The sequence below is a fragment of the Balaenoptera ricei genome, chromosome 15, assembly GCF_028023285.1.
Source record: "Balaenoptera ricei isolate mBalRic1 chromosome 15, mBalRic1.hap2, whole genome shotgun sequence".
Taxonomy (NCBI): domain Eukaryota; kingdom Metazoa; phylum Chordata; class Mammalia; order Artiodactyla; family Balaenopteridae; genus Balaenoptera; species Balaenoptera ricei.
In genome coordinates this window covers 72,078,431-72,091,955 of record NC_082653.1, presented here as the reverse complement: position 1 = coordinate 72,091,955, position 13,525 = coordinate 72,078,431, and the positions used below count along the sequence as shown (strand labels likewise).

Below are 13,525 nucleotides of genomic sequence, written 5' to 3'. Positions count from 1 at the left end.
ATCAGACAGCTTGGGAGCAGATCCTGACCCTGACCTTCACCAACTGTGGGCCTGGCCAAGTCACTTACCCTCCCTGCGCCTCAGTATCCTCAGCTGTAAAATGGGGACAGCCTGAGTTTCCACGTCATGGGGCTCTTGTGAGTGGTGTTCTAGTTCTCTGTTGATTTATCAAATGTCATCAGAAAATTTAGTGGCTTAAAATAAAAAATGTCTTATTATCTGTTATGGTTCAGTGGGTTGACCCAACTCAGCTGGGTGGTCCTGGTTCGGGCTCTTCCACGATGTTTCAGTCAGATGCTGTCTGGGGCCAGTCCTCTGGGGCCCCGCTGGGCTAGGCATCCAGGGTGGCCCCTCACCATGTTGGCAGTCGGTGCTGGCTGGCACTGGGAGCTCGGCTGTCAGCGAGACTGGCTTCTCAGCCACGGTGGTTGGGTCCCTGGAGAGTGTCCCAAGAGATCCAAGTGGAAGCTGCAAGTTTATTTCATGACCCTGCCTCAGAAGCCACGCAGTGTCACGTCTACTGCATTCTGATGGTCAAGAGCAAGTAATGGGGCCAGAGTCAAGGAGAAAGTGCTGCACAAAGCATGAACCCCAGGAGGTGTGTCTCAGGGGTGGGGGGCATCTTTGGAGACTGTGGGAAATAACGCACATGAGGCACTTAGCACAGAGAATGTGCTCGATGCGTTTTGCTATTAAAGGCAAGCGACCCATCCTCTCCGAGTCTTGGCTTCTTCATCTCTGGAGTAGGGATCACAGTAATGCAGGTCTAATGGGGTTATTGTGAGGGCCATGTGACACCCAGCTCTTAAAGTGTGTATACACAGTAACTGCTCCGTTAAGTGGCAGTGATTATAAATGGTGATAATGACATTGGGCCTTTGGTAATGCCACTGTCACTTTTTGAGAGACATGTGACCCAAATGTCCAAGAGGATGACATCCGGTGGGCATGCAGGCAGCCCCTTGCACTCCGTTCTCCCCAGTCTCCCCCGACTTGCTGCTTACACTTGTTTTCAGGACTTTAGTGTTTCCTTGAGATCCAGCCCTGGCCGCACGCTCCCCTCACACCCAGACTCCCCTCCATGGGCCCCCACTAAGCTGCGGAACCCCATCCCTGCCCTGCACCCTGGTCCCTCCAGCTCTCCTGCCTGCTCCTTTTTTTCAGCTCTTTGTCTTAACTCTCTCCAGGTCCTCCTATGACAGTGCCAAGGCAAGACCCTGGGGGGTGGGGGGCACGGGGACACAGCAGATGCTTGGTGTGGGGAAGGGATGGATGAGACCAAGGTTGGTCAGCGCCTCCTTTGTACCAGGCACAGCAGGAGGCACTTTACAAGCCCTGAGCTTTCCGGTCCTGCCATTGACTCCCACTCGGAGGGGTTGCCATGCCTACTTGAGGGATGAGGACACAGGCTCAGAAAGGGCAAAGGCCCAAGTCACACAGTTAGCTTCAGAGGCTCCAAATTGCATGAAGCCCAGGGCTGAACCCAGCCTGTAGATATTTTGTTTGACCTGCCACAGTGGTTTTTACTTTTTTTAATTTGCATTTATTTCTATCATTCAAATTCGTAAAAACTTTACATAAAAATCCAGGTTTATGGCTTCTCTTGACTATTGGAAGATATGTCTGTGTCTAGCCTGCATTGCCACATGGCAGCAGGCAGCTTCAGCTGAGTAGAGGCTGCCCCCTTTAGATGAGGCACCTGCTCTCTACTTTACCCCAGTCCCCACTGCTCCCTATTGCCTTCCCTTTCCTTACAATTTCCTCACTTAGTCATTTGTCTGACCCTGCAGGAATTGGAGTTTGTGACCCCAGTTGGAATGTCAACATGTCAGTTTTCCTGGTGATGGTGGGAGAATGGAAAGCTAGTCACTTTCTACTTCCGTTTTGCATTTGATCAAAATGGAGAGGGGTGGATAAAGGGGCCCTCCTACCCTAGCACACATGGTGAAACCCCGATCCTGAGCATTCACGTGACAGAATGAGGGTAGTAGAACGTCATGGAGTTGTAGCTTAGAAAAGCTGGACGCCCAGAGAGGTTAAGTAGTTTGTCCCAGGTCACGCAGCAAGAGAGTAGCAAGTTAGGCCAGGTCCCAGGAGGGTGGTGCCTCTCTGTTTGCTTCTGGGGCCCATCTGTGTGGCACGTGGTGGCCTCACCACCGTCCTCCTTTCTCCCCCTCCCCTCCTCTTCAGTCTACGTGACCCTGTGGAAACAGCAGCCTAGCCCTTCCCCTCTCTGCAGGGCCGAGCTGGCATTTCAGCAAGTTGATCCCTTGCAGTGGGAGGAGGGGGGTTCTGGAAGAGCCTTGGCCGCAAAGAACCACTGGACAGGGTGTTTGCTGGTGTAACCGAGAGGCTGTGTGGTCAGCAGGAATCTCTTGCTCTTACTCATCCCCCCCAACCAGGCAGGTGGCACTGGCCTCCTTTTCTCTAAGACCAGGGCAGGGAGAGAGCACTGTGGCGCCCAAGGGTGCCCTGCTGCCATGGATGGACCAGCTGGGCCCCCAGAACCTGCCGTCATCATCTCCTGGCCCCTTCAGTTCACAGGCACTGAGGATGGCCTACATTAGGAGCATCTGCGCCATGTCCTGCCCCACACAGTGACTCTATGCCCATCTGGCCTGCAGGTGGACGGGGGCTGCCTCCCTCAGTGACCAGGTACAGTCTTTCCACCGAGCAGGGCCTGGGGTGGATTTCAAGGTGGCATCCATGCATCTCTGAATCTGGTCCCCTAGCATCCCCCGACCCACCCCTATAGCTCCCAGCAGACAGAGAGTTAGCTGACAGCCACCCCCTGCCCCTCCCCCATCCATGTCACAGTGTCCACTCTGTCCCTGTCTCCAAAAACCAGGCCAACCACCCACGTACCTCACTGTACCAGTCCAGCCATGTAAGCTGCAAACACCAGCAGGCATTCCAGACTCGAAGTTTTCAATCTGTGCCCTGCATGGGGGCCTGAGAGCCGGGGGTTTGGGGGAGCAGGGAAGTTGAAGACTCACAGATGCACCCCTGAACCCCTCACCCACATCAAAACCAGAAAAGTTTTTTTTCTATCTGTTTTTATTTTATCTGTATTTATTCATTCTACAAATATTTATTGAGCACCTACTATGTGCCAGGCACTGTTTCAGATGCTAAGGATATAGCAGTGAACGAAATAAAGCTCCTGTTTTCATAAAGCTGACATTCTGGAGTGTGGGGGAAGACAATCCGAAAACAAATAATAAGGACTTGCACTTCTGAGAAGATGGAGCAGACACACTTCTCCCTACCCTCCTGCTAAGTACAACTGAAATCCCGGACATTATACATAAAACAAACATAATAAGCCTCTGAGAGGTGGAGGGAAGACAGTAGGCTGGCTAAGGACCCAAGGGGTAACACACTGGTGAGTACTTTTTGTCTCCTACATCCCAGATTTGGAGCTGAAGAAATCAGCAACTCAGAAATGCCAAAAGGCACCGACCCCCATGCCCCCCTACAAAAACGCCTCTAAAAGTCTGCTTTCTAGTCAAAGAACCAGAAAAGGGCCAGCCTACCAAGAGAGAAAACTTTTAGCAATAACTGCTCTACCCAGTCACCCATCACAGGAAAAAAAACAAAAACAAAACAAAAAAATCCCAAAACAACAACAACAACAAAACCACACTGTGGCTCTACCCCACTCACGGCAAGTTTAGATCTCATGTCATCAGGCTATAATGAGGCACTCAACTGCACGCCCACGTCCTGCCAAGCTGGTACCAGAGTAGGGAGCTGTGACTTGCGCCCTGCTTGACGGTAATATGCCCCACCCACCCCTGAGTGTCAGTGGAGGTCACCTGGAGAGCCTGGACTCCCACCCCCAGTAGGCAGTAACAAGTAAGAACCCTCCTTTTCCCTGCTGGAGTGGTGTCAGAGGAGAAGTAGTGGAGAGTCAGGACTTTCACCACTGCCCAGTGGTGATGAAGTCATCCCCCTCCCTGTGGTGTCAGTGGAGGCAAATTGGGGAGGAGTAATGAGGCATTCTGCCCCTCCCAACCAGAGTGGTATCTGCAAAGGCCTAAGGGGGTCAGAACTCCCACCCCTGCCCAACAGTAACCAGGAACCTTCCATCTTGAATGTCAGTGGTGGCCCAGTGGGAAACCTGGACTTCCACTCCTACCTGGCATTAACAAGGCAGTGTTCCCCCTTCCTGTGTCAGAACAGTGTCAAAGGAAGTCAGCTAAAGCAGAAGGTTTAAACAAGATCCAGAGTCTTGTAAAAAAAATACCCCAAATGTCAAGTTTGCAACTAAAAATCACTCACCATATTGAGACCTGGGAAGATCTCAACTTGAAAGTAAAAAGACAAGATCCCAATACTGAGATAACAGAGATGTTAGAATTATCTGAGAAAGATTCTAAAGCAATCATGATAATGCTTCAACAAGCAATTACAAACACCCTTGAAACAAATGAAAAAATAGAAAGTCTCAGGAAAGAAATAAGTCTCGGGAAAGAACTAGAAAATATGAAAAAGAAACAAGCGGAAATTTTAGAACTGAAAAATACAATAACTGAAATAAAAACTTCAGTGAGTGGGCTCAACAGCAGAATGGAGAATACAGAGGAAAGAATCAGTGAACTTGAAGATAGAAGTCACCTGATCTGAACAACAGAGAGAAAATAGACTTTAAAAAAATGAACAGAGCCTCAAGGACCTCTGGGACTATAACAAAAGATCTAACATTGGAGTGCCAGAAGGGAAGAGGAAAGAGGGTGCTGAAAAAATACTCAGAGAAATAATGGCTGAAAAATTCCCCAATTTTGTAAAAGACATAAACCTACAGAGTCAAGCTGAGTGGATACCCAAACAGGATAAACCCAAAGAAATCCACACTATGATACATCTGTGTTTTAAAAAAACCTAAAGTCAAAGAAAAAAAATTGAAAGCAGCAAGAGAGAAACAGTACCTTAACTGTAGGAAAAACCAATTTAAACTGGGGATTTTGCATCAGAAACCATGGGGCTAGAAGGAAGTGACACGACATTTCAACTCCTGAAAGAAAAGAATTCAGAATTCCATTCCTAGCAAAAATATCCTTTAGGAAAGGAAAGGGGGGATTAAGACATTCTCAGATGACGGAAAACTAAGAAAATTTGTTGTCAGCAGACCTATCCTAAAAGAATGGCCAAAGGAGTTCTCTAAACAGGAAAAAAAAAAAAAAAAAAAAATTAAAGAAGGCATCTTGGAATGTTAGGAATGAAGAAAGAACATTTTTACTTTTCCTCTTGAGTTTTCTGAATCATGCATGATGATTGAAGCAAAAATTATAACATGGTCTGATGTGGTTCTAAATTACTCAGAGGAAATATTTAAGGTGATTATATTATTAATGGCAGAAGATTAAGGGACATAAAGTGAAAACCACATAATCATATCAATCAATGCAGGAAAATAGTTTGATAAAATTCAACATCCATTCGTGATTTTTTAAAAAAACTTGCAGAAAGCTAGGAATAGAGAGAAACTTCCTCAACTTGATAAAGAGCATCTACAAACACCTACAGCTAACATTATACTTAATGGTGAAAGATTGAATGCTTTCTCCCTGAGACTGGGAACACCACTCTTACTCAACATAGTGCTGGAAGTTCTTGCCAGTGCAGTAAGGCACAAAAAGTAAATAAAAGGCATAGAGACTGGAAAGGAAGAAATAAACTACACCTATTTGCAGATGACGTGATTGTCTCTGTAGAAAAATCTAAGAAATCTACCCCCTCTAAAATGCCTAGACCTAATAAATGAGTTCAGTATGGTTTCAGGATACAAGACAAAAATACAAAAAATCAATTATATTTCTATAAGCTAGAAAAAACAGTTGGGCAACAAAACTAAAAAATACAATACCATGTACACTTCAAAAAGTGAAATAGTCATAAATCTAACAAAACAGCTACTTGATTTGCTTGTTGAAAACCACAAAATGCTAATGAAAGAAATAAAAGAAGATCTAAATAAATAGAGAGATACACCATGTTCATGGTTAAGATGTTGATTCTCCTCAAGTTGGTATAGAGGTTTAATGCAATTCTCATTAAAATCTCAGCAACATTTCTTGTAGGTTTAGACAAGATTATTCTAAAACTTATTAGGAAAGGTAAAGGAACTAGAATAGCTAAAACAATTTGGAGAAAGAAGAATAAAGTGGGTCGGATCAGGCTACCCAGTTTCAAGACTTACTATATAGCTACAGTAATCCAGACTGTGTAGTACTGGTGGAAGGATAGGCCTACAGATCAATGGAACAGAACAAAGAACCCAGAAATAGACCCACACCAATGTGCCCAACTGATTTTTGACAAAGGTGTAAATCCATTCAGTGGAACAGGGAATAACTTTTTCAACAAATGAACAAACAAACAAAACCCAATCTTGATCTAAATTCCTACTTTATATAAAAAGTAACTCTAAATGGATCATTGTCCTCAATATAAAATGTAAAACTATAAAATTTTTAGAAAAAAATTAGAAGAAAATCTTTGGGATTTAGACCTGGCAAAGAGTTCTTAGACTTGGCATCAAAAGCATCAAAGGAAAAATTGATAAAATGGATTTCATCAAAATTAAACACTTTTGGGACTTCCCTGGTGGCGCAGTGGTTAAGAATCCCCCTGCCAATGCAGGGACATGGGTTCGAGCCCTGGTCTGGGAAGATCCCACATGCCGCGGAGCAACTAGGCCCGTGCGCCACAACGACTGAGCCTGTGCTCTAGAGCCCGCAAGCCACAGCTACTGAGCCCGTGTGCTGCAACTGCTGAAGCCGGCACGCCGTGGAGCCCGTGCTCCGAAACAAGAGAAAACACCGCGATGAGAAGTCCAAGCACTGCAACGAAGAGTAGCCCCCGCTCACCGCAACTAGAGAAAGCCCGCGCGCAGCAACGAAGACCCAACGCAGCCAAAAATTAAATTAATTAATTAATTTTAAAAAATTAAACACTTCTGCTGTGCGAGAAACCTTGTTAAGAGGTTGAAAAGATAAGCTACAGACTGATAGAAACTATTGGAAACCACATATTTGACAAAGAACTAATATCTAGGATATATAAAAACTCTCAAAACTCAACAGTAAATAACAACAATAGCAAAACAATCCAATTAGAAAGTGGGCAGGACTTCCCTGGTGGCGCAGTGGTTGGGAGTCCGCCTGCCAATGCAGAGGACGCGGGTTTGAGCCCTGGTCCGGGAGGATCCCACATGCTGCGGAGCGGTTTGGCCCACACGCCACAACTGAGCCTGCGCTCTAGAGCCCGCGAGCCACAACTACTGTGCCCGCGTGCCACAACTACTAAAAGCCCACGCACCTAGAGCCCGTGCTCCGCAACAAGAGAATCCACCACAGTAAGAAGCCCACGCACTGCAATGAAGAGTAGCCCCCGCTTGCTGCAACTGGAGAAAGCCTGTGCACAGCAACTAAGACCCAATGCAACCAAAAATAAAGAAATAAATTTATAAAAAAAAAGAAAGTGGGCAAAAAACGTGAACAGCCATTTTACCAAAGAGGATACACAGATGGCAAATAAGCAAATGAAAAGATGTTCAACACCATTAGCCATTAGGGAAATGCAAATGAAAGCCACGATGAGATATTTCTACATGTCTCTCAGAATAGCTAAAATTAATAAATAGTGACAATGCCAAAAGCTGGTGAGGGTGTGGAGCAACTCATACATTGCTCTAGGAATGCGATTCAGCAATATAAAGGAACAAATGCTTGATACACACAACTTGGATGAATCTCCAGAGAACTATGCTAAGCAAAAAACGCCAACCCCAAACATACATACTGGGTGATCCCATTAATACAACGTTCTTGAAATGACAGGATTATAGGGATGAAGAACTGATGAGTGGTTGCCAGAGGCTGGGAGCCATGTGGGTATGCCTATAAAAATGGCAACAGGAGGGGTCACTGTGGTGATGGATGGAAATGTTTTGTATCTTGACTGTATCAGTGTCAATATCCCGGTGGTTACTATATTTGCAAGATGTTACCATTGGGGGAAACTGGGTAAAGAGTACACAGGGATCTCTCTGAATCACTTCCTACAACTGCATGTGAATCTGTAATGATCTCAAAATAAAATGTTTAATTTAAAAACAAAGAATGAAAACATAATAGATACAAAGACACAAGAGAAGTACAGGGTGTTATGAGGACTGCGGTGAAATTAAACAGGCGTATGTGGTAGAATGTGAGGCTCCATCTTGGTTGGGTCATCAGGGTTGAGAGTTAGACCTGTTCGGAGTAAAGATCCCTGGTTGTAAAGACTAGAAAATCACTTCAAAAGGAACTTATGCAAAAGAAGGGAATTTATAGAAAGTAATTGTATAAGAACTTTTGTTGCCAATGAAAGAAACCCAATTCAAACTGGCTTGAGGGGGGGAAAAAATCCAAAAAAGGAATTTGGGCTCCTATAATTGAAAGTCCAGGAGTAATGGCTTCAACTCAGGGATCTAGCTCCTTTTTGTGGCTCTGCTTCCTTTTGAGTCAGGTTCATTCTCAGGGTTGGGGGGGGGGGTGGCCAAATGGGCTCCAGCAGCTCCTGGCTCAAATCCCACCAGCTTGGCACCCCAGAAAAAAGATGAGCCCTGTTTCCCAACAGCTTCAGCAAAAGTCCTGGGAATGAGTCTCGATACCCTAATTAGGGTGTCACATGTCCATCCCTGCACCAATTACTGTGGCCAGATGGAAGTGACACTCTCATTGGCCAGGCCTAGGTCATGTGCACACCCCTAAAGTTTGGGGGTGAGGCCAACCCCCCACGAACCACACAGCCCAAGAGGAGGGGAGTAGTGGTCCCTTTACAGAATGGGTGCTGGTCAGGCCAAACCAACAGACGTGTACTCGTGGAATCCCAGAAAAAGCCTGCTTCTTCATTCTCTGTCCTCATATTATGAATTTCCATTGCTCTAGTTCAAACAGACATCCCAGATTGAGCTAGACTCTTCAGTTTCATTGTTCGGAAGAGAGAACAATGTATCTGACTGGACCAGCTTTGGCCAGATGTTCGGCCCTCCTCCAATCATCTGTGAACAGTAGGGTGGGGTCACCTACTGGGCCCTTTGATGGGCAAGGCAGTTCTTAGAGGGGCCAGACTGACACCCTGCAGCTGTCTATTATAGATACTCAGAGTTTCTAGAGGATCTAAATTAGTTTCTTATGAAAAAACAGGGGACTCTCCTAAAGGGCTTTTTTTTTTTTAAATTATTTATTTATTTATTTATTTTTGGCTGTGTTGGGTCTTCGTTTCCGTGCGAGGGCTTTCTCCAGTTGCGGCGAGCGGGGACCACTCTTCATCGCAGTGCGGGGGCCTCTCACCGTCGCGGCCTCTCTTGTTGCGGAGCACAGGCTCCAGACGCGCAGGCTCAGTAATTGTGGCTCACGGGCCCAGTTGCTCCGCGGCATGTGGGATCTTCCCAGACCAGGGCTCGAACCCGTGTCCCCTGCATTGGCAGGCAGATTCTCAACCACTGCGCCACCAGGGAAGCCCTCCTAAAGGGTTTTGTGATAAGGGATAGATGGTGAATGGGGATCCCTGGGAGAAAGGCGGACTCCTCAGATTTCCCCTTGCTTTCCTTCCGGGTGCTCTGAGGCTGACACAGAGAAGAGCAGTGGGTGTGGGAGGCGGGCTGCACTGACCTTGAGGAATGCAGGGGCGGTGACGTTGAGAGACCCAGTGGGTGGCTGGTGGAAGGGGAGGCTGGAGGCCCTGAGACAGTGCAGCGTTGGCAGCAACAAAACTGAGCCCCTGATGTGGAGGAAACCAGTTATCAAGACAGAGACTGGGGGACTTCCCTGGTGGCGCAGTGGTTGAGAATCCGCCTGCCAATGCAGGGGACACGGGTTCGAGCCCTGGCCCGGGAGAATCCCACATGCCGCGGAGCGGCTAGGCCCGCATGCCACAACTACTGAAGCCTGCATACCTAGAGCCCGTGCTCCACAACAAGAGAGGTCACCACAGTGAGAAGCCCACACACCGCAGCGAAGAGTGGCCCCCGCTCGCCACAACTAGAGAAAGCCCGTGCACAGTAACGAAGACCCAATGCAACCATAAATAAATAAATAAATAAAAATTAAAAATTAAAAAAAAAAAGACAGAGACTGGGCAACAGGTACGTGGGAACCAGACCGGGTGCAACTGGAGCAAAGCGGGTACCCCACTTCTGGTTCTACATGTTACTGCACGGTCTTGATCAGAGGAAGCAGGCAGGAGGCCATTTCTAGAGTGGGCGCTGGAGCAGAGAAGACCAGCATCCTGGCCAGCTGACTCTCCTAGCTCCACGCCCCCTTTCCCTTCTCTCCAGATGTGGACAGGACAGATTCTCCAGCTCTGGTTGACATCCACATCAGGTGAGCGCAGCCAGGAGTCCCCAGCTGTGCACAGAGGAAGTGTGAGCAGAGAGCCTTAATCTAACAGAGAAAGAGCCTGGAAACCAAGTCAGCTAGATTGGGAGATTGGGACTGACATATATACACCAATACGTATAAAATAGATAACTAATGAGAACCTGCTGTGTAGCCCAGGGAACTCTACTCAGTGCTCTGTGGGGACCTAAACGGGAAGGAAAGCCAAAAAAGAGGGGATATATGTATACATATAGCTGATTTCACTTCGCTGTACATCAGAAACTAACACAACATTGTAAAGCAACTATACCCCAATTTAAAAAAAAAAAAAAAAAAGAAGTGGGTAGTAAGGATGTTGATAATAGTGATGGCAGTAACGAGGGCAAACCTTTCTTGAGTGCCTACTATTTCCAGGCACTGTTCTAAGATATTTTTAATGGGTCGTTTCCTTTAATCTTTGCAACAGGCCTGTGACATGGTACTCTATGAGGCAGAGAGGCGAAACACCTTTGCCAAGGTCACTCGTGAACAAGGGTAATTTAGCTCTCATGGAAAATCAGCTACTAGGGTATCTGACCCCCCCCTACTTTTCCATCATCAACTCAACTAACCTCCTCACACCCCCTCACTTGGCACCCCAAACCTCCTACAGTTTGTGGAGGGTTTCCTACTGCCTCCTGTCTCCACGCCTTTACACATGCTCTTCCCTCTTCCTGGAATGCTGTTCCCCCTAGTAAACTCTCACTCATCCTCCAAGATCGACTGCAAGCGTTGTTGTATTCTGGTCACTTTCCCTGATGCCAGCCTGTGGATGGAATGACTCGCTCTCTTCTTGCCTCCCAGTAATGAACTCTGTGGTGTCTGCATCACAATGTACAGATAATGCTGTCTCCCAGGCCAGACCACGGGTGGGGCAGGGATCAAGTCTTACTCTTCTCTGCGGCGGCACATGCTCAGTTCTGGATATCTGGTGGGTGTGGTTTTCTGTCCCCTGCCCACCCTCACCGTGGCACCTCTCTCCTCGTCTCTTGGCAGCCTGGCGTGGGGCTCCTTTACCTGCTGCATGGCAGCCTCTGTCACCACGCTCAACTCCTACACCAAGACGGTCATTGAGTTCCGGCACAAGCGCAAGGTCTTTGAGCAGGGCTACCGGGAGGAGCCGACCTTCATAGACCCTGAGGCCATCAAGTACTTCCGGGAGAGGTCAGTGCACATGGGGTCACCTCTGGCCACCACTGGGAATCAGAAGCCCGAGGCCTGGCCTCAGTGGCCACAGGGCGCCAGTCGAAAACTAGAGTGATCTGACGGAAGTGTTCTGGGGGGTTGTGGGTTGGAAGGGGCAGGCTGGGTGAGGCAGAGTTTGGACCCCACTATGTTGGAATTTCTGGGACATTTTAATGTTTTATGGGGCATGAGGTTGCCTTGGGCTTATGTGAACAGAGCCTGAGAAACCAAGAAGGGAATCAAGTTCGAGTGTTTGCCCTTTGGCCCCATGCTTCTTAGAACCAAGATAGGGTCACAGAGAGGCAGAACCAAGGTTTCTTTCTTGGGCTCTGTCACAGCACTGAGTGAAAAAAAGACTCAGCGGTGGGATCGGTGACGGTTGCTAGAGGAGGAGGGCTCCTCAAGGTCAGGGACCACATCTGATCACCTGAGTCCTTAGAGTCCAGCTGGGAATAGAGAAGGTGACAATAAATAGTGAGTGGATGTATGTATGTATGGATGATTGGGTGGGTGGATGGATGGATGGACAGTTGAGTGGATGGACAGATGTATGTATGGTTGGGTGGGCGGGTATATGGATGAATTGATGGATGGATGGATGGATGGATGGATGGATGATGGATGAATGGATGCTGGATGGATGGATGGATGGATGGATGGATGATGGATGAGTGGAAGGACGAGCAGATGGTTATCATATTTCCTGGGACCATCTCCTAAATAAACTACCTGTACCCAAATCTTTATCACAGCTTACTTTTGGGGAGCTGATTGGACATGCCATAATGCCTTTTGGTGGCAGGGAACTGAAAGGTTCTCAGGACTGATGACAGAGTCTGAGGAGGAAAAGGGGGAAGGAGACTGTGGAGCTGGGCAGCGTTGACGAGTGGGACTCTCCGTGGGGCACATGGAAGGGTTTAAGCCGAGAAGTTGCACGGTGGGGGATGGTGGGGGCCACACCGGAACCTCCCTCTGACTGCTGCAGACCCCATCATCTCTCCCTTGCCCCATGAGCCTCCTTTCTATCTCTTGAACACTACAAGCTCATCCCCACCTCAGGGCCTTTGCACCTGCTGTGCCCCTGCCTGGAATCCTCACCTGGCTGGCTCACTCAGGTCTTGGCTCAGATGTCACCTATTCAGTGAAGCCTTCCTTAATCACTTCATCTAAATTTGTACACCCCCATACACCCTGTCCTAGACACTCTTTATCATTGCTATTTTTTCATAGCACCTACACAACCTGACATTATTTTATTTGTTTATCTGTTTGATAGTTTGTAGGCTGTGAGCTCCATGATGGAAGGGCTCTGCTGACTTCTTCCCCAGTGTATTCTGAGCACCGAGGACTGGCCAGGCACCTAATAGGTGCTCATTTAACATTTTTTGAGTTAGTTTGGTGTGTGTGTGTGTGTGTGTGCGCATGTGTGTGTGTGATTGGCTGAATAACTTCTCTTTGGAGACCTCAGCCCTGACTGCCTCATCCACTTTCAGCTCAAGCCCCACCATCCCAGCAAGGTTCAGCATCCCAGCGCCCCTTCATCAAAGTCCCAGGTCAGTTGTCCAGTCCTGGGCCTGTCACGTGTGGTCAGGGAGGTCAGGCCAGCCTGGCACACAGGCCCGCCTTGCCCATGGCTGTGGACAGAGCACGTCCACTAGGAAGGTGGTGATGACTGGCAGAGCACAGGACCCATAGTAGGTGCTCAGGAAATGTTTACAGCAGCTACATGAGCAGCCTGGTGTCTAAAGCTGCTCCATTAACACCGCATCCGCTGTTACCTGGGCTGTGGGAAAGCCCGGGGCATCCATGGGCACCCTCGTTTTGCTGAGGCAGAAGACAGGCCCTCTTTGTACCTCATCAGCAAGAAGCTGCTGTTCGCTGGTCCTGAACAGCTCAGGCCCCAACGACGTGGGAGAAGATAAATGCTTCCC

General features: G+C 47.9%; 1 protein-coding gene across 3 annotated transcripts in view; it reads left to right on the top strand.

Moving 5' to 3' along the window:
- The window catches only part of GSG1L (GSG1 like), a 212,145-nt gene that overhangs the window by 174,033 nt on the left and 24,587 nt on the right, over positions 1-13,525 (top strand). For 2 of the 3 annotated variants that reach the window (XM_059896823.1, XM_059896822.1), the window contains one exon: positions 11,406-11,573. The exons of the other annotated variant lie outside the window; for it this stretch is intronic. In XM_059896823.1, the coding sequence (XP_059752806.1) occupies positions 11,406-11,573 (168 nt within the window). The remainder of the gene's footprint in view (positions 1-11,405; positions 11,574-13,525) is intronic. 3 annotated transcript variants of the gene reach the window in all.